General features: G+C 37.1%; 1 protein-coding gene across 2 annotated transcripts; it reads right to left on the reverse strand.

Annotated features, from left to right (window-relative positions):
• Positions 1–5: 5 nt before the first annotated feature.
• Positions 6–19,155, reverse strand: phka1b (phosphorylase kinase, alpha 1b (muscle)). 2 transcript variants are annotated; one of them, XM_063011984.1, is made up of 32 exons: positions 19,044–19,155; positions 18,497–18,655; positions 17,182–17,229; positions 16,653–16,821; positions 15,859–15,941; positions 15,694–15,774; positions 15,076–15,174; positions 14,066–14,212; positions 13,311–13,364; positions 12,000–12,122; positions 11,827–11,922; positions 11,367–11,474; positions 10,381–10,459; positions 9,839–9,973; positions 9,644–9,753; positions 9,130–9,274; positions 8,681–8,759; positions 8,541–8,611; positions 8,171–8,332; positions 8,011–8,087; positions 6,772–6,917; positions 5,742–5,895; positions 5,355–5,434; positions 5,201–5,279; positions 4,982–5,111; positions 3,527–3,628; positions 3,013–3,128; positions 2,886–2,930; positions 2,614–2,772; positions 2,486–2,539; positions 2,180–2,380; positions 6–774 (listed from the first exon to the last, which is right to left on the reverse strand). In XM_063011984.1, the coding sequence occupies exons 1-32, from the start codon at positions 19,119–19,121 to the stop codon at positions 601–603; spliced, it is 3,543 nt and encodes a 1,180-aa protein (XP_062868054.1). In that variant the 5' UTR covers positions 19,122–19,155; the 3' UTR covers positions 6–600. The 2 variants fall into 2 exon arrangements, 1 of the variants encoding a protein (XP_062868054.1); XR_010015031.1 differs by lacking the exons at positions 6–774; positions 2,180–2,380; positions 2,486–2,539; positions 2,614–2,772 and having other exon boundaries at positions 3,013–3,183.
• Positions 19,156–19,937: the final 782 nt, after the last annotated feature.

Raw genomic sequence — 19,937 nt, forward strand, 5'->3', positions numbered from 1 at the left:
CATGCTTGTTTTTTTATTTATTTATTTAAAAAGAAACATACTGACTATTTCTTCAACACAGTACAATATGCAGAAACTGTAGGACACTGAGTTATGAGGTTACTGGACAAAAATAGCATAATTAAGTGTTCAATACCAGAAGGTTGCACACCCAGATAACTGTGCCATTAAAGTAGATTGTCAGTTGTTGGCTTAACATGTAAAGATTAAGTGACTGTGTCTGTGTTTAAAAACCCATTTTCACAACATTATTTGTCAGACATGGCATAGTTTCATACACATTTTAACTTTGGACTGACCTGCACATTATGAACATGCAGGGTAATTTATAGGTGACGTCACAGGAAGCCTAACTAAACCCAGAGTTTGATGTCTTAAATCACTCATTTCCACTTCTATGTGACATCAGCATTTTACAAAAACTAAAAACGCAAATAGTACTGATTAAGCAGTGAGAGGGAATGCAAAACTGACAGTAAAAACACTAACAAGACTGGTACTGATATTAAGGTGAAGAATGGATTATACCATTCATGGCTATAAACCACACAGAACTTAATGACTTGTAACTACTTTGCATTAGTTAAAGTAACAAACACCTCACTGAAGTGCGCAGGAACCGCTTGGTAGAAAGTCCTCGACGTAAATGGCTACAGCTTTAGATAAGTATGTCATGCTGCCAAAGCGGCCACTGGGGGCGCTATCATACAGTAACCTGCAGATTCCAGTGGAATGATCTCTCTCCAGAAGGGTTTCTTCTGCCCCTAGGTCTTTCTGAAACAGAGAAAATAACAAGTACATGACAGTAGATTCATGACTAAGATCTGCTACAAAATGCCTGAACCACCGGGGTGTATGTAAAAATTTTTATACTATTTCAGAAACTTAGAAATATGCTCCTTGAGTTTTAACCCTGTCATTAACTAACTACCCCACTAAATACACGGTGATGGGACAAGCCAGATAAAATCAAGCTTTAGGTTCTGGTACACTTTGTTCTTTTTGTTTGTACAGTTTGTTTTTGAGTTCACGAACCTAACCTTCAACTGTTCGACTAAGTTTCACAAAAATAAACAGGTTCCGAACCGGGAACGTTCGTGCCCAGCTGGAACCAAAGAATAGCTGGTTTTCCAGCACAAGCCGGAAAGAGGAAAGAGAACGTCTTCTTATCACCAGTAGTTGATCCGTGCTTGCTTTTTGGATAAAAACATCTGTAACAACAACACAGATGTTTGCATGTCCTTTGCGCTCCTGCAGCTTGTTTACTTCGGTTGTGCAGCGCCCTCCGTTAATGACGCATCTTTGGTTGCAATAAAACCTGGTGCAAACGCAGGCCGGTTCTCAGAATAGCACCAAGGTTCTAAGAAACCTGAACTAAACCAGTTCAATACCCAGAGTCGTTTTTTTTTATCGAAAAGGGCTTGATCTGCTACTGAACTAAATCAAGCCTCTGACTTGAATCAAACTGATCTGCTGCTGAACTGAAACAAGCGCGGCCTCTAGTGGTGACACACCGCAGTGCAGTTTAGAGTGGAAGACCAAACTGGTGGATCGGCCTCTCAGTGAGTTTATTGTTTATTTTTATTATTTGTTTTGTTTTGTGATCGTGAATGTAATTGCATTCTCATGTAAGTGGACGATTATCTTCAGGCTGTTGTAAAGTCATGGGCGAAAATCCATAAGTATAGGTCAGTCACATTAATTTCCAATAATACTCAATTGTTAGTATTTGTACTGGCAGATAAATGAAAATTTTGAAATGTTATTACCTAAACACAAAAAACGTGCAGTTAAAGAAGAACTAGCTGTAAAAGTAAAATATTTTAATGCTTTTCTCTTCAAAAAGCTCAAGACTAAGACTAAAGTCTAAAGTTAAGGCAGAAACCAACACCCAAAGCCTAAATAACAATGTGAAAAGACAGTTTGAAGTTTGTGAGTATGTTTTCTTCTTTTGAGTGTTAATACAACTTAAATTCTTTAATGTCCAATTAAAAGTCAAAATTTGTGGACACCTTACCATGACCTTGTTGGAACAAAATAATTCCAAAATAATGGGCCTTATCATGGAGGTGATTTTGAAGTGTGTCTGTGAGCATTTGTGGCCAAAGTGTCTTACAAGTAAGTAACTTTTATTAACTAAGTCATCCATATATTTAACTGATAAGCATGAATGGCTAACCTGATCTTTGTAGAACATGTCGCTGGCAATTTGCACAATCTTTTCAACATGAATAGTGCTTCCAATACTTTGGATGTCCACCTCAGCCAGCATTGTCAGTACCAGGATTGTCTCCACCAGCAGCTGCCTGTACTCAGGCTGAGAAACACGATTTAGCACGGTCTCCACCCATACTGCAAACTTGATCTCTCCTGAAGTCATCTAAATAATAGTAATAAAAATAATATAACAGTGAGCATTCAACTGATAAAGCAAAACAAAAGTACACAAACAAGTCTATACAAAGCCACACAAAGATAATCTTACCTCTCTAGTAGCTGATGATGGAAGGAGATAGCCTTCAATGGAGAGCCCATGACACTATTGATTAAAAGAAAAATATTATTTAACTTCACAGTGAAAATGTGGGCATTCTGTAATGTGGTGTTACAGACCTTTTGTAGGATCTTCCAGACTTTTTGGTAAAAGCCAACTGGTACCCTGTTAAGCGCTCCATCTAATCGGCGACGGCGAAGCCACTGGCCATGTTTGCTGTCATGCACTGTAGTTCCTACTGAACCCTGAAATGACTCAATGGGTGGTAGTCTATACCTCTGACAGAAAAAAATAATATCATCACATTTCTTAAGTATTATAGCAAATTATATTATTTAAATGTTGCTTAACTATTAATATTAGGGATTTTATCATCTTATTCTGTACTCACCTCTGATTCAGCATTATCCATATTCAGTGAATGCACTGATAAGGGCTAGAAATATACAAAATACATAGATTATACGGAAGTGTCTTAAAGAGCAGGTAAACATATAAAATTATGACTTGATGCCTACCAGTTTAATGTCAGCCTTCGGATGACTGCTTCCTTTTAATTTATCTTTAGTAGAACCAGACTTGTTTTTGTCATGAATAGAGATTGCTGGGGTCACAACATTTCCATTTGAGCGAACTGTAGGACAAATGTACAGTTGAAGGTTTACGTACATTAGGCTGTGGTCCTGGTCCTGGGATTTAATGAGTTTAAACTTTACCAAATTATTGTAAAATATCTTTTTTGTTTAAACAAAAAACATTATAACATTATTAATTGCAGTTCATGTAATGCCTCCAAGGTTGCTAGGTTTTTCTCAAATAGAGCTCTAGGGGAAAAAGTTTTCAATCAGGTCTAAGCTGCCCCATTTAAAAACAAACATAAGGATGGAATGAGGTAATAAAATATATAGTAAAGAAAGACAATTTTGCATTAAATTAATCAATTGGCATATACCCTTAAACACGAATATGTTCATATCTGAATACAGTCAGGGCACAACCTTTTAATATATTTAAGCTAAATGTATATCTCACTGCTCTTCTGGACTCTGAACTCTTTGCCACTGAGGATCTGTAGAAGAAGATTCTTCAGCTCAAATGGGCTCAGGTTCATCAGACTTTCTGTGGCCTCCTCACCTGAGACAAAAAAAAAACACTAAAACATGCTTTCTAAACGTTAAATAATATTCAGACTTACAGAGTCAGGTGGTGTGAGGCTACATCTGCTTTACTACATTTAGAATTGTACATTTATACTGAAGGTATTTGTTACCAGAGAACTAGATGTTTGGGTGTTTGTATTGTGCCTAAAAGTAAATATGTGAGTGTGTGGACAGGGCAACAAATAATTGTGTTGTATAATTGTGTTTGTTGTAGTAGTTTGTTGAAATTCTGTTTATCTTTTTGTCCAATTTTTATTGAAAGTTACCAACACTCAGTGTACTTTAACCACTGTAGTTATCAATAAGGCCTGAGTCAAATAGGCTATTTAAGGGGCCACCGGTCATCCTTTTCTTTTTTGGGCAAGTGCGTAGACAGCCCCGGTTCTGGACTGCTTTGCTTGGGGGGGCAGTAAAACCTAATGAGGGGGCATGTTGATAGTCATGTTTTTGAAGCCAGAAATATATTCAAGGCTTGATTTGTGCATGAATGATGACAGCCAAGCTATTGATACTGGCTTAAAGTGATGTATGAGGTAAAGAAATAAAAATGCATGTTTTCGAACTTAAACTTAAAACCCAATGATTAAAAAATACATGTTGATTATGTAAATGGAGAAAAAAGATTATCTAATTGTATTTCATTTTAATACGCCCCCTTAATTAAATTGCCATTACTAATAGAACAACTCTATTTCTTGAAAGGCAAATTAAATACAAATTTAAGTCAAAGCTGACAAATGTACCTACAGCACAGACTGAGAATATTCAAACGTGGAAATAGGAATGAGTGAGAATATTTATATTATTGGGAAATTAAAATATAAAGAAAACAAAAGAATACTAATTCTGTAAAAAAAAAGTGTTTACCAGTATACCTGCCTCTCGCTCACACTAACAGAACATATACTGCCGAACTGAACTGTTTGGGGCAGTCTGCCGATTTTTATATGACTCAAAGAGCCAATCAGGAATAAGCAAGGAAATATCTTCACACTGTAAAACAAAATGCATTTTTGTGATTGGTTCAGAGATAATTTTAAAAATAGCCGTTGCTTGCATTGTGCTTGGGGGGGCAAAGACACAATTTGGGGGGGCAATGCCCCCCTCAGCCCCCCCCTAGCGCCGGCCCTGTGCGTAGAGTATAATACCCCCTACTCCTAACACTCTTCTGTGATGTTGTGGGCTCATTTATCTGTTCTATCACCTCTATGCTTCAGGCTTGTGGATTTTGTTTGGCCGGTTGCTATATACTATGATCTACAGTAAGTAGTTGAATTTCTCAGTATAATGCAGTGCGTGAAGAACCACAGGAGGACAGATTTGGTACCAGAGCATTTAAGAGACTGAGCCAGTTCAGTAGCCATAACCTGGATGATCAGGCCGATGCGGAGCCGGAACATTTCACTGAAAATTTTAGGCTGGGTTCTGATGATCATTGCCAAGTACACCATTATTTCCTGCAAGTCACACGTGAATATCAGTACAAGTTGAATGGTTAAAATATGCAGAAAAAGAAAGATAAAAGGTAATAGTGCAGGAAACTAACCTGAGTGAGGACTGCAATGGTAAGGTTGTTCTCACTAGCCTCATCTATTAGTTTGGCCAGTCTGTCTGGGGGCATAGGGCTGTGTGAAGGCAGAAGAGGGTCAAATACATACATTATTAAGTACATTTAGTACATTATATGTATACAAACTCACGCTGATATAGTTTTCTCTCGTGGTTCAGGAGGAAGACCCACTGTCAGGTGTTTCTGGTGAGCAAGCAAGTCTGTACAAGCCTGTTACAATATAAATGTCAGGTTTTAATAAATGTCAGGCCTAAAAACAAAAAGTATTAAGAGAATAGTAATATTAAAATAAGTAACATATAGATTGTAACTGGTGATTTTGGGGTGTGCGACCCAAAAAACCCAATCTGTTGTACAGGATACAATCAACATTTTTATTTTAAAGAAACTTAAGAAAAAGAGTCAATGTACCACATCCACAGCTACACATGCCTAGTCTATACTAAAAGTCTATTCATGGAGTAAAATTAATATGCACAAACAATTTAACAGCAGTTTGATTCAACACAGTAGTCACCTCATCCAGTTCCTCCACTTTCCTGCGGAGCATGCCACAGACCATTCTAATAAGCCCCCAGTGTCTCATGTTGCCTGCCTTCTCATAGAGGTCACTTAAAAGTCGCCTCACTGTCCAGCCTTTCCCATGCAGCCTGGTATCCCAGTCCATGCCTCTGTCAACAGATAAAATATTATCAATGTGTATCACAAAAGTAAGATAAAAACAGAGGCCTAAATGAAATACAGTTATTATATATCACTTGGATTGTCAGTAAATAGCTTCATGGAAATAATAAATCTTCTTCCTCTGCCTTTGTCCCATTCGGTTGCGGGGTCGGCTCTCGGCGGATCATGATCCGAATTGATTTGGCACAATTTTTACGCCGGATGCCCTTCCTGACACGACCCTCCCTATTTTATCCGGGCTTGGGACCGGCACTACAATGCACTGGTTTGTGCATTTTAGTGGCTAGGTGCATATAGGACAATTCAGTGTCTCCAATTAGCCTAGCTGCATGTTTTTGGACTGTGGGAGGAAACCGGAGCAACCGGAGGAAACCCACGCAGACACTGGGAGAACATGCAAACTCCGCACAGAAAGGACCCGGACCCAGGACCTTCTTGCTGTGAGGTGACAGTGCTACCCACTTAGCCACTGTGCCGCCCTTAATGGAAATAATAAATATTTTCAAATGATATGTTAAATGTTATATGAAAACTGCATTTACTAATGTAATACTCTGTTAAACAAAAACACAAGGTCAGAAATGTCAGGTGAGCACTTATCAAAAAATACAGTTTGCAAAGACGTACGGTTGTAGTAAAATATTGAAGTACCTTTAAGAAAAGTGTCAATGTTGTCAAGTTAATAATTTCTGCAACTAATGTAATTACTTGGTTTCAGGACAAGTTTTTCTAAAACATTATTAAATTAATAATAAGATAAGATAATCCTTTATTAGTCCCACAGTGGGGAAATTCACAATCTGCAAGTGTGAATGATGGTTGAAACTGGTATCAGTAACAAATGTGATGTGAAGTGTTCATACTTGTCTTTATAAAAGATGTAAAGGATATCAGCCTGATCTTGGGGGTTTAGGCTTTGTTTTAGCATCTGCACCAGGGCAGAATAGTCAATACAACCATTTACATCTTTGGGTAGGTTTATTTTAGGAACATCCTCCGCTTGAGGAACCTAATTAGAAAAAAAAAATTTTAAGAAGGCAATGTTAGACAGTATAGACCAGGGGTCCTCAAACTTTTTAACCGAAGGGCCAGATTACTGTTCTTCAGTGTTTCGGGGGGGCCGGACCGCGGGTGAAATAGTAAACACACCCAAAAAAGCTATTTACTATGTATACTGGATGTATTGTCTGTGCTTTGTATAATTGTAGTTTATAATGATAATGCAGAAATTTTATTTATTTTAATAATTTCCATTATCCTACCTCATACAGTGTTTCCTTAAAAAATCAGTGTGAACTGTGAGCCTGCTTTTGCCTGACGAGAGTAAGCGTCAGGTTCCATATTTGTTACTGCCAGTCATAATAGCTAATAAATGTTGATCAGTGAGTCTGGATCTGGTTGGAGATTTAAGGTGTTTCAACTTCGAAAAAGTCTGCACACAGAAGTAGATGCTCCCGAAAACGGTAGTTACTTTGAGTGCATGTTTTATTGAGATCGGGGAGCAATGGAAAGAGAAGCATAAAAATTAAACAATATGCTTGAGTTTTGATTTTGGACCGCATAAATGCGTTGATCTCTGGGAGCAGGATGTTAAAACATTTCAAAACTCGCCCTGACTCAGCCAGCGGATCTCAGTAAAGCACATCTTCAGCTCAGACAAGAATTCCTGAAACTGCCTGTAGTTAAGAGCATTAGTTTTAATAAAATTAACACAGGACACGAGGATTTTCATAACGAAATCCCACTTAACTGCTTTGCAACACAGTTCAGTGGCTGAGGTCACTCATCTCTCTATTGATGCGCCAATCACTCCCCTCATGCTTGGAGCGCCACCCGTTGGATCGCTGCCATATAATCTACTGAGACTCCGGGTGGCCAATTTTTGTTTCCTCTGTTATTTTTTTCCCCGTTATAATACTGTGAGTTCGAAGATGAACAGTGGCCAGACAACATGTATTGCTGCTGTGGTTAAAGGTGCTGGGCAAATTAAAGCATCGGGCCGTATACGGCCCGCGGGCCGTAGTTTGATGACCCCTGGTATAGACAATAGATTTAAATAAATTCCACATATACATATATTAGAGCATTTTTAAATTCTGTACCTGGCTTTCATTATTTATTAGCTGGAGGACTGGTGGTGGGTCATGAAACAGTTTAGTGGGGAGGTACAAGTGCACATCTGTGAAGGGGTGTAAATAAAGTGTGTTAATCTACAGTTCTAGATGTAAAGTAAATAAAGCTAAACTTATGTAGTGAACTCACTGTGAATGTTCAGGACTTGGGCTTTGTGCACCAATGACAGCATCTCTAGAGTTTTATTGGCTGCAGCTTTGAAGCGGTTGAGTCCTCCTTTAGTGGCACTGATGGGACTCTGCTGGGGAATGGCAAGCAGCTGGTCCAGATACACTGCCAAGTCGTCTACCTCTATAAGAACAGGTGTGATGTACAGTAAAAAAATGTATGAAAGAAGAATTTAGGCTGCTTTATCTGCAGTAGGGTGCATAGTATTGGCCATGGTTTTGAAATGGGTTATCAAACAATGCTAAAATGTCAGTTAGGTGTCCACATACTTTCACATACCATATGTTGTATTTTTAGTTACCACCAAGTGGAGTAAATAAAGTTCACTCACCACAGTCCATGAATGTGAGGTGAGCACAGCAGGACGTGTCTAGAAATGATGCAAGCTTCCCAGTCTTTATCCTAAATATACAGACAGAGGTGTGTACATAACGGTTTGCAATTTAGGCAAATAAAAATTCTCTGCATTACCTTGCTCCCCCGTAGTAGCCATCATCTAGCTTTTTTAGGGTAGCTAAAATGGCAGGGTCAATGTCTTTGCGGTCATCAGCTGCAGACAAATACAAACTTAGATAAATATAGAAGAAATAATAGAATCCAGTGACATTATATAAATCATATATATTGTTAATTAGGCTGTGAAGTCAAGAGAAATGAAAACCTTCAGCCAGTGATTAAATTATGAAAGCAATATGAATCATTCTATAAGAGTAAATCTATACTTGAAATAAAGTCTTTAATAGAAAAAAACATAACATTTCAAAACACTTAATTGAATTCATTCATTTTAATTATGTTAACTAACAGCTTGCTAGTCCAGTGTCACCTGGAAACACTAGGTGTACAAGACACATATACACCCTAAACAGGGCGATAATCCATTGCAGGGCTGTAATCTAACATAGCTCTGAAACACTCACTAAGCATGCTCTGTGAGATGGGAAAAGTAACTGTAGGCCTGCCAGTCGATCTCCAGCATGAGCAGAGGTAGGAGATGTCAGTACGGAGCATCTCTACAATCATCTTGTTATCCAGGGCCAGGTAAAACTCCTGGGGGTCGATGAACTACATACAAGAGAAAAATTAAAACTGATGAGAAAGGGACACTTCTAAAATATATTGAAACTGAAATAGCCCTTTTATGCATGATGCCCACATGCTAAAATTAAATCATGTCTAAAGAACTTAGTGGCACAGTTGATACCATTATGTTCTGTATACAGTTATACTTATTTATAGCAGTGACGAATTCCACATGTGTCTGATATGCATTTGAAGTCATTTTCATCCATTTAAAAAGGGACATGTATGGCATGACAGTTGAGTCATCTATTGGAAGCTGCTAGAATTAATCAGGCTTTACACTGTCATCAAAAAACCTTTTTATATATATTTTGCATGACCAGCTGATTCCAATTTGTAAGATTGACTCACTTGAGGGGTGAAGGAGAAGATGGTGTTCCGTATCTTGTAGAATTTTGACGTCCCTAGAACACCAATACGTCTGTACGGCCTCCCAGTGAGACCTAGTTTCTGATTGCGTCCTTTAAGAAGACCAGTGTACAATGTACATATCACAGGGACCGTTTAAACAAATTTTCATTTTTCCTGACTTAGCATTTAGCTTACCAAGTCTGGCATAGATATGACTAAGAACTCGAGAAGGCTGAACTCTGATAGGATGAATGTTCTCCAGGGTCTCAGATTCAACACTGTGGTTTTGTAGAAGTTGTTTGATTTCCTCTGTTTCTGCTAAGATTGACACTATGAAAAAAATGTGATAATTATGGGAGTTTTACAATGATAAACTACAGTTGAAAAAGAACATTCCAGAAAAGTTGTGAAAAGTCGAAGAATCTGGGATTCACGCTCAAAAAAGATGGGACATGGGAGACATTTTACCTTACATTGTTTGGGCATATGTGTTTTGGAGTATATTAATTGTTGCTGTTTTGCAAGTGAAAGTTTATCTTGAAACGATGTTTTTATGAACCATGTTTTATGGAAGTTTTCAGTGAAAGCATTGGAAAACTTTTCTTTTACTTTAAATAAATGTTTAAGGGAATTAACAAACCACAGATTTTTATGGGTTACAAAATGCCACAAATTTGCCACAAATAAAATTTGCACAGCATTTCCTCAGAAATATAGTTATTGTATGTCCCTCTTACCCTGAACCACAACATCAGGCTTTGGTATGGTGCAGAAGCGTCTGTTGAGTGGATCAATCTCTCCAGGTGCCAGGAACCCCTGAGATGATTTAAAATACTTAATTATTTCACTTACTAATAATTGACAGCAGTGTGTAGAAGCAGTGTATCAATGATCAGATAGAAAACCTCTGCTAACAGGGGTCTAGTTCTCTGCTGGGTTCTATTAATAGCTGGATGCTTTAGAAACAGTTGACCAAGTTCTAATTATGTTCAACATGTATGTAATATTCTTATAAACATGCTTAATAAAGAATTTGTAATCATTACATATGTGTTTCTTTTTAGGATAATATTACGTAGACTGCATGCATAATAACTGATGTAAAGTAGATCCTAGATTGCGTATAGTTTGAGAGATCTAGTTATTAAGTGACTTGAGGTCAAGGGAAGAACAGCAGGGCTGATTATACAAGGGTTGGCTGGCAGTTTTATTGTCTGGGTCATTAAAGAAAGATTTACAAAAATGTACAATTGTTATAAATTAACATTCTCATTACCTACATTTATTGAAATTAATTTCAATAATTAATTTTTATTAAATTTCTGTGCTAAAACCAAAAATGTAAAGTAAACACACTGTAGGAAACAATATAGACAGTGAAATATATATTTAAGGTATTTATACTAAAATGTCTAAAGTATAAATAATATTTATTAATATTGATATATTTTTAAACTTTTTAATAATTAAAAATTATTATTCAAGCTTGATTTATAGCTATAATTTAGCTGGCAGGTTACTGCTACTCTCTTTGGCACACTGGTGCTTTGCATCAGTAACACTGTGTACTTATTAATATTTAGTCGTTGTTTTTTTGTGCACAGCTGCACTATTCTTTAGTAAAAAAGACACAAGGATATTAAGGATATTCTTACGTCATCACTAGAAACATAGACATAATTACATAAGTGTGAGACTGGGACACGCAATTCTGTTACGCTACCTCTGCCAGTAAGTTACCCAATATGTACAGAGACTGGGCCCATTTTAATGGACAGCTGCCAACTGGCACTCGTTCCACAGTGTGAGGATTGGCATATTCCACCTCCACCTTTATAAAAAAAAAATAGACATGGTTAGAGTTCAAGGTATACTGGAATAAAACCTTGATTCTGTAAAGTGCTTTTAAGTTATGATAGAGGTGTCCAAACCCTAGCCATTTTTTTAATTAAACCAGGAGTGTTTTGCACATTCTCCACCAAATTAGTCATTGCCAATTCCCACCCATAAGTACCCACTTGTACCACAACTACCAACATGGTGCTGAGGCTGGGGCATTTCTTCAGGCATGTAAAGCCACTTTTTTATTTTAACTGTACACATATTTTGTTCATTTTGTCACAGTATTAATGGTTTGGACACCCCTCCATACTAATGAGCAAACTGTTCAGTATTTGGAATACCTTATCTGGAGGAACACTGTAAAGCTCAGGAACTAGACGCAAACCATCTTTTCCTTTTAGGAGAATTCCATCTAAGGCATCTCTGTACTCCTGTACCTATAATACAACAAAATAGCAAAAGTTTTATTAGTTTTAATAAGATAAATATACAGATGTTTGCCTAAAATACACACCTGTTCAGGACTGTTGATAAAAAGCCCATCTAAGATGAGGTATGTCCAAAACAATGGCCATTCACACTCAATGTTCTCAAACAGCTGCAATTCTGATGATTCATAGTATAAACGATTGGGATCCTACAAAGACAGAAGTAATAAAATTATATTTTAATAATTATATTTTATTTTTGAGGGTGTGCCTCAGGGCTCGGTCCTTGGACCACTGCTATTTATTCTATACATCTCTCCCTTGGGTGAAATTTTCCGAAATCACGGGTTAAAATTCCACTGCTACACGGACGACACACAGATTTACCTTAGCCTCAGGCCCTCTGATCCCTTTCCTCCTACTGCCCTCTCCAGGTGTCTTCAAGATCTCATCCTATGGCTGCGGGCGAATTATCTTCAATTAAATACCGATAAAACTGAGCTTCTGTATATTGGCTCGAAAGCTGCACTTTCCTCTTTCTCTTGCCCTGTTCTTCTCATTGGGAACACCTCTGTTTTTCCTGCTGCTACTGCACGGAACCTTGGTGTGACAGTTGACCCTCTCCTAACTTTTCAGCCCTACATCCGCTCCATCACAAAGTCTGCTTACTTCCACCTACGTAACATTTCTCGTCTTCGCCCCATGATTTCACCTCAGACAGCAGAGCTTTTGGTCCATGCTTTTGTTACTTCTCGGCTGGACTATTGCAACTCACTGCTCTATGGTCTTCCTAACAAGTCGATACGCCCTCTACAGCTTATTCAAAATGCTGCGGCCAGGATCCTCACATCCACTCGAAAACACGACCATATCACCCCGGTTTTGGAGCAATTGCATTGGCTCCCTGTGCATAAACGCCTCCAATTTAAAATACTACTCCTTACTTTTAAAGCCCTTCATGGACTTGCCCCGGTCTACCTCTCCCATCTGCTGACACCTTACATACCCAGTCGCTCACTCAGGTCCTCCGATGCTGGCCTGCTGGCCACACCTAGATTTAGGCTGTCAACCTTGGGTGGCAGATCATTTAGTGTGGCTGCCCCCACTCTGTGGAACGCTCTCCCTTCTTCTCTTCGCTCTGTCTCTTCACTTCCACAATTTAAATCTCTGTTAAAAACCCATCTCTTCAATTAACTATGCTTTCTTTTTGTACCTCACTGAACTGTTTATTGTTTGATGTAAAGCGACCTTGGGTATCTTGAAAGGCGCTATATAAATTGAAAGTATTATTATTATTATTATTATTATATTTAAACATGTAGATATACATCTTTTAAATACAGTTTTACCTCTTACATAAATGCAGCTGATATTGCTTTATTATTTGTTATTTTCACCTCTTTGGGAGTTTTGTGTCCGTCTCTAAGAAAACGACAGCATCCATATCTGCCCTGTGAAGGGAGCAGATCATTACGAAGATAAAGAACTATAGCAAAAGAATTCAGCTTGCACATAACATAAAGGCATTTTGATGAATGTTAGCTCAGATTTATCCCTTCTTCAGTGTTTTCTCCAAAAAAATGTACCCAAAGCTTCCTACTCTGGAACACCTGAATGCTACTGCAAGACAGTAGGCTCTCTGTAATAACAGGTAAACATGACTGACATTTCATATTTTTAGATATTGATGGTTCACTGGGTTTTATCTTGAGTTTTGTATGTTCTTCAGTTTTGTGTGTCCTTGTTGTCCTTGTCCCAAAAACTAGCTTAAGGCTTGGCTATATTAAACTCCCCCATTGTTGTGAGTGAATGGGTGAATGTCTGATGGCCTTTGATGAATTGCCACCCTGTACATGGTGACTGATCACCTTCTGGCTTATGTGTTCTGGTTGGTCCTGACCCACAAACCCTGAACTGGTTAAAGCAGTTAGTAAAAGTAAATAATCAAAATAGCTATAAAAAGGCTCATGATAATAAATGTGCATGGCTGTAATTTTCAATATTGGGTTTTGTGTGAAACGTGTAGTGGTGAGAATGTAATGCCCTGCAATGTACTGGCAATTATTATTGTCTTTGACTCAGATCAGGATGAAGTGGTTAATAAATAAGACAAAGACATTCTGTTATTTTGAAGATTAAGAATTTAGATCACCTGCAGTCTCGAGATGATTTCCTCCTTAGTCATGTTCACTATATTCATGTCTTCAACAGCAAATGCTGGATATGAAATGATGGACAGGACTCCTGCGTCCACCTCTTTAGATGTGGAGGCTCTCGGCAGCATGGAGTTGAGGATAGACTGTTGAGGGACAGAAAGAAAGGAATGAAATGCCTCATAATTAAAGTATTTCAAAATTTTTTATTTTAAAATAGATAACTACTATTGATCTACCACTTCAAAATAAAATATTTTAGTAGTTCTAACACTGTCACACATTTATACATTTCTTACTCTGAATACAAGAGTCAAACATTTCTAACATTTAAATGTAACAAAGGCAACACACATATTTTAAAATTGCACGTTAGTAGTAGATCCACAGGTGAGAAGATACATATAAATATTATTTGGAAGTATTTGTCCTTTTTTAGTATTTTTACTCATTGTTAAAACAGCCTCTGAAATTAAACTGGGGTTAATTAATTCAAATTATTATTATTAATTAATAAATAATTATTATAATTATTTATAATTATTATATTATTATTAATTCTTATAATTATTTTATAAATTGTTATAATAATAATGTATTATTATTAATATTAATTAAAAAATATTTATTTTTAATCAACTTATATAGAAGCTGCAGACATAGCAGCATTTTATATATATAATAAAGTTGATTAGCAAAAACAATACATATTGTGTCTTTGTGCTGTTGATTTGGGAATTGTTATTGTGTCTTTATTTACATTTTTCCTTCTGTTCCATCTGTTCTGGAAATGGCTTTGTAAACAGAATGTAAATTTTGGCGTGGCCTAGTCAGATCACTGATTTGAATGGATACGCGGTAGTGAGACCTAAAAAGAGCATGGCCGAAAACCTAGCACTGTGTCTGATTTAAAGCAGTTTTAAATGTTTAAATGCTGATTTCTGTATGAGTAAAATAGTTCCTCCTTTCTTTTATGCTATGTGATGTAGCAAAAAAGTTAGTCCCTTACCTGGCAGCGCTGTATCTCATCAGCTAAAGTGTGAACAACAGACTCGGGTCCACCTTTGGCACCAAAAAGGTTCAGTTCATCCAGGGCCTCCAAAGCTGCCTACATATTTCATGATAACAGATCAGGTAAATATATTTATGCAGTGATCTTTAACAATATTAAGCCCAAATAACAGTTTCAACAACACCATACAGCCAAAAGTATGTGGGCACCTGATTATAAGCATTCCAAAACTGTGGGCATAATAAAGAGGCAATTACAGCTTTCACTCTTCTGGGAGGGTTTTCCACAAGGTTTTTTAAGTGTGACTTGGATTTGCGCCCATTAATTCACAAGAGCATTTGTGAGGTCATGCATTGATGACTTGCAACTGTGTTCCAATGCATTCCTACGGTGTTCATTGGGGTTGATGTCAGGACTTACCACTGGAGTTTTTACACACAAAATTGATTAAACTATGTTTTATGGAATGGACTTGTGTGCAGGGTGACAGTCAAATTGGAATTTAAAAGGGTCTTCTCCAAACTGCTGCCCCAAAGTTGAAAGCAATGGGTGTGTCTATATACAATATTTTTGGTCATTCAGTGCAATATTTTTGTGATAAACCAAGTACCCTACCTTTGCCATTCCAATAGAGCTGGCATTGATTTCAGGGATGCCTTGATTTGTCTTTTCTCCTCGTTCCCACATTCCAAAATCCTAAACACCATCCCAAGTAAAAATCACTCATCTTTACAATTATACAAGTGAATTTTTATTTTTACAGTTGCTCTGAAAACTTACCGCTACTTTGTATGCTGATTCAATGTAGAAGATTAGATTCTGGATAACATCCACCTCATCACGGGTGTGCACAATGTGCAGTCCTGCACATCAGAAACCAAATATAAATAAAACCTGTTGAAATAGCATTCGGCATGGTGGCACAGCAGGTATAGTGGGTGCAACACAGCAACATGGGTCCTGGGAAACTTGGTATGATCGGGACCCACATTTACTATTTTTAAATAGTTTAGCATGTTCTTTACATTAATGATGCATTATTAATTAACTGTGAGAGTTCATTAATGTTATGATGATGCAATATGACCAGGGCTGGCTAATTATTTTTGAGGGCCTTAAGCAAATGGGTCAAATATATCTAAATGTCAATTACAATCTGCTTTTTACAGTCTTCTCACAGGCTAATGTTTTTAGCCTAAAAGCACAATTACACAATCCTCAGCATTAAATTATATTCATTACCTTTATTTTAGGTGGTGCTACACCCTAACCTCCCAGTAACCAGCCATTAGGTGGACTGGCTACTTTACATTGTCTGAGATAAGTGTAGTGTCCTTTGATGGGCTGGCACCCTGTACCGTGTGTATTATTGCATTGTACCCAGTGCTTACACAATGGGCTCTTTTATTCCAGAGTATTACAGACTTTTTACAGATACTTTTTTACTCCTTCAAAACTAGATGTCATTTACAGTCACCAGTCCAATTACAGATGTGCTTTTGAAATTTGGGAGAAAGCCAGGCTGTAAACATAGGAAAAATATTTCTAGTGTAGCTTAGGAAGAACAAACTGACCTGAAGCTGTCATTTGTGCCAGAAAGAGTAGAAAGATGGATGTTGCATCTATTTGTAAATGTCCCCACTGGTGATCCCCCACCACAGTGGCACAAGTACCCGTATTGTACTTGGCATGCAGAGAGTCGGAGATGCTCTTGCTGTACTTAAACTTTTCCACTTTGTCCAGCTATGGATACATATCAGGATTTCAACCACTGGTTTAAAACATTAGGCTGTATTCATTGCAAGATAAACATATTACTATTACTATTAAGTAGAGGCCATAATACAAATCAGGTGATTAGATATGACTAGACTGGGAGATGTATAAATACTGTCCAATAGAAACTATATAATATAAACTTTTTGCTTTAGAGCATATATATTCACATTCTAAAATATGATAAAACCTTAATAGTTTAGGGCTTTACAACAATAAAATGTTCATTCATTGCTCGACTATGCCATGGTCATTGCTGATCCAGAGTCCTGGAGGCCATAAATAGCCCTGCTTTCTGGGTGCTTTTTCCTCTTGGGAGGTAATTACCTGCCTCATCTGACACATCAGCAAGCTCCTCATGAGCTTAACCACACTCTACAAAAGAAGACAGACAGAACAACAGATCAGGAATAATTTGTCTATAATTCTATAACAAACATTTAAAATGAATTGCTGACCCACTAAACACCCACCCATTTACCAACCTACATTTACAAAGAGAGAGAAAACATCTGTGTGTGTGTGTGTGTGTGTGTGTGTGAGAGAGAGAGAGAGAGAGAGAGAGAGAGAGAGAGAGAGAGAGAGAGAGAGAGAGAGAGAGAGAGAGAGAGAGAGAGAGAGAGAGAGCAGCATTGGTTCTGACATTATACCCCTTTCAGCCGGCATAATGTAAAGTGAAAGCTGAACTGGGAAGTTTGCCCTTTGGCATTTCCAATTGTACATTCCCCTTCTCACTTGAAGACATGGTGTAGATATTACAATTATAAATAGTTTACATCTTTACAAATTAAACATAAAACAGCAATCATGATTAAATTCCTAATTCTGACTGATTAGAAGGTTTTGGTGTTTTTATAGAGCAACCCAGCTTTGGCAAGTAGTGCCAGCTAACAACGTCAAGACAGTCTCATTAAAGATCAAGAACAGACCAACCCATATGAATCAAAATATAACTAACACAATAATACAGTTTGGAGTACTTTGAAAATATATGATTCCACTGAATATTTACACTAATATGTGTTACAGTTGGATATGGCAGCATAAAAATCTAAGATCACAAACATAAATGTAGTTTTTTTGGTTTTTAAAACAATGTGAAAGCAACTGCTGTTTTTTTATTTTATTTTTTTATTTTTTTATTTGTCACAACATAAATACCGATAAGGTTAGACAATAAGCATTAAATATAAGTACAGTCAAATAGTGTCATTTCTGGTTCAGGAGAAATTCATCATAAAATATATGCATCAATTTATTGGTTGTGGTTCAAGACCTATGATAAAAATACAGGAATAAAACAAATTACATTTAAGATTGAGACAGTACCAATATTAGGGAACACTGGTCAAAACTAGTTTAGGGACTAAGACCAGAAACATAAACATCAATTGAGGGAGGAATATGCTTTGGTCAACATTTATGTAACTAAACCATTTATTAATGGTTTGGCTTGTGTCAGCCATGTGTAACACCAAATTAAGTCTTCAACTGCATCAGAACTTGCATACTAAGGTGCTTTTAAAAGAGAAAAAATCATTGAATGTTGAAGAAAAAAAACAGTGTACTTTTAACTATTCAAATGGTTATAATCTGTCTTTAACCACAGACAGCACACAAATGAAGCCACATAATCTTCTACCTGCTCCAGCTCATAAGCTTTGGCCTTGTCTTCATCTCGGTCAGCATTTTTTCTGTACGCCAGACCTAGACCCCACACACAAAGGATGCTGTAAACATTGTCTCGCACCCAGCTGTGAGGCAGATCAGCACTACCGGAAAGCAACCCTGTCACTGGATCCTAAAAAACACCAGAGAAGAACTCAAGAGTATTCTAAGTAAAGACAGCTACTCTCTTTTTCTGTCTTTATAAAATATTTGTCATTAAAATGTCAAAAAAACTAAAAAGTAAAAAGTCATTTTAAACAAAAACTAGAAATAGTGCCTAAAAACTCGACCCAAATTAAATAAAGAGACGTAAATATGTGCATTATAGTTTCATATTAATGCCATTGTATTATTGCTTATAACAATTACCAGAATGCACTATGTAACACAAAAACAACACATACATGTGTAAATGTAACATTTGTGTTAGCCCATAGTTTTAATAGTACTTTATTAATCAATTTCGACCTTTTGAGACCCACAGAGAAAGAAAAGCATCTACTTTTGGCACATTCTCTTACCTGGTGACAGAGGATGGTTTTTGTGACCATTCGTGCATAATTGTCAAGTTTAACTCCAGAATTACTACGACTTCTCATGTTTATTCCTTCAGCTTTGCTGTACTTATCTCCAACAGGCTTCTCAGAGCATAATGTTGTGCTATCATTTACCAGGCAAGTTATATAAATAAATGTCAATGTCTCAGAGAGGGGACACCAGGCACCTCCTTAGGCCTATCTGTTACACATTTATTCCCAGCTGAGAAAAACATATGTAATTTTATAGTTGGTGCTGTGGGTGTATGTAGCAGACATGGCTGTAAATATGTGAAACTATCCAGTTAAAGATCAGAAGATCAGACAGAAATAATTTTATCTTTATTCTTTTTTCTTTTTACTTTATTCTCTTCCTAATTTAGATCCTGATAATTCTCACACACTCAAGTCTCCACGTCACATGATGAGCACCAGTAAGGGAGGGACCAAGTCTAGCACTTGCTTCCTCTAGGACACATAAGGCTAGCTACCTGCAATGTCATTGGGTAGATCAATATATCATGAGCTTCCAAATGCCTGAGATTGGCTGGTGTTTTATGATTGATAGAAAGACAAAAAAACATTATATCAGCTGTACCAGTGCCCTCAACATGGTTTACTTGTTCTAATACCAGTGGTCATATTTAAGATTACTTTCTTTGTTACTGCACTTGGTTTTCATCTTTAGTGTGAAGTGTTTTAGCTCTCTTGTTGACCATTTTATTATTCCTTTTGCTTTTAAAGTGCAATGTTTCATTTACAACAGCTTTAGGGATTTACAGTATACATGAATGCCAGACATAATATAAGAGCAGATTATACACATTTGCATTATTGGATAGAATATGTGAATGTAAACAGACTTTGTTTTTAGTAGTT

This window comes from Trichomycterus rosablanca, chromosome 16, assembly GCF_030014385.1.
Source record: "Trichomycterus rosablanca isolate fTriRos1 chromosome 16, fTriRos1.hap1, whole genome shotgun sequence".
Classification (NCBI taxonomy): Eukaryota; Metazoa; Chordata; class Actinopteri; order Siluriformes; family Trichomycteridae; genus Trichomycterus; species Trichomycterus rosablanca.

Bases quoted from the DNA above. Each gene is read 5' to 3' on its own strand.
- phka1b (XM_063011984.1), bottom strand. From the start codon at position 19,121: ATGAGAAGTCGTAGTAATTCTGGAGTTAAACTTGACAATTATGCACGA. The intron at 8,612-8,680 runs GTAATGCAGAGA...CTGTATATTTAG, and splicing joins GGCTACTACGGGGGAGCAAG to GATAAAGACTGGGAAGCTTG. The intron at 5,112-5,200 runs GTTAGTTTCCTG...TGTGACTTGCAG, and splicing joins CCATTGCAGTCCTCACTCAG to GAAATAATGGTGTACTTGGC.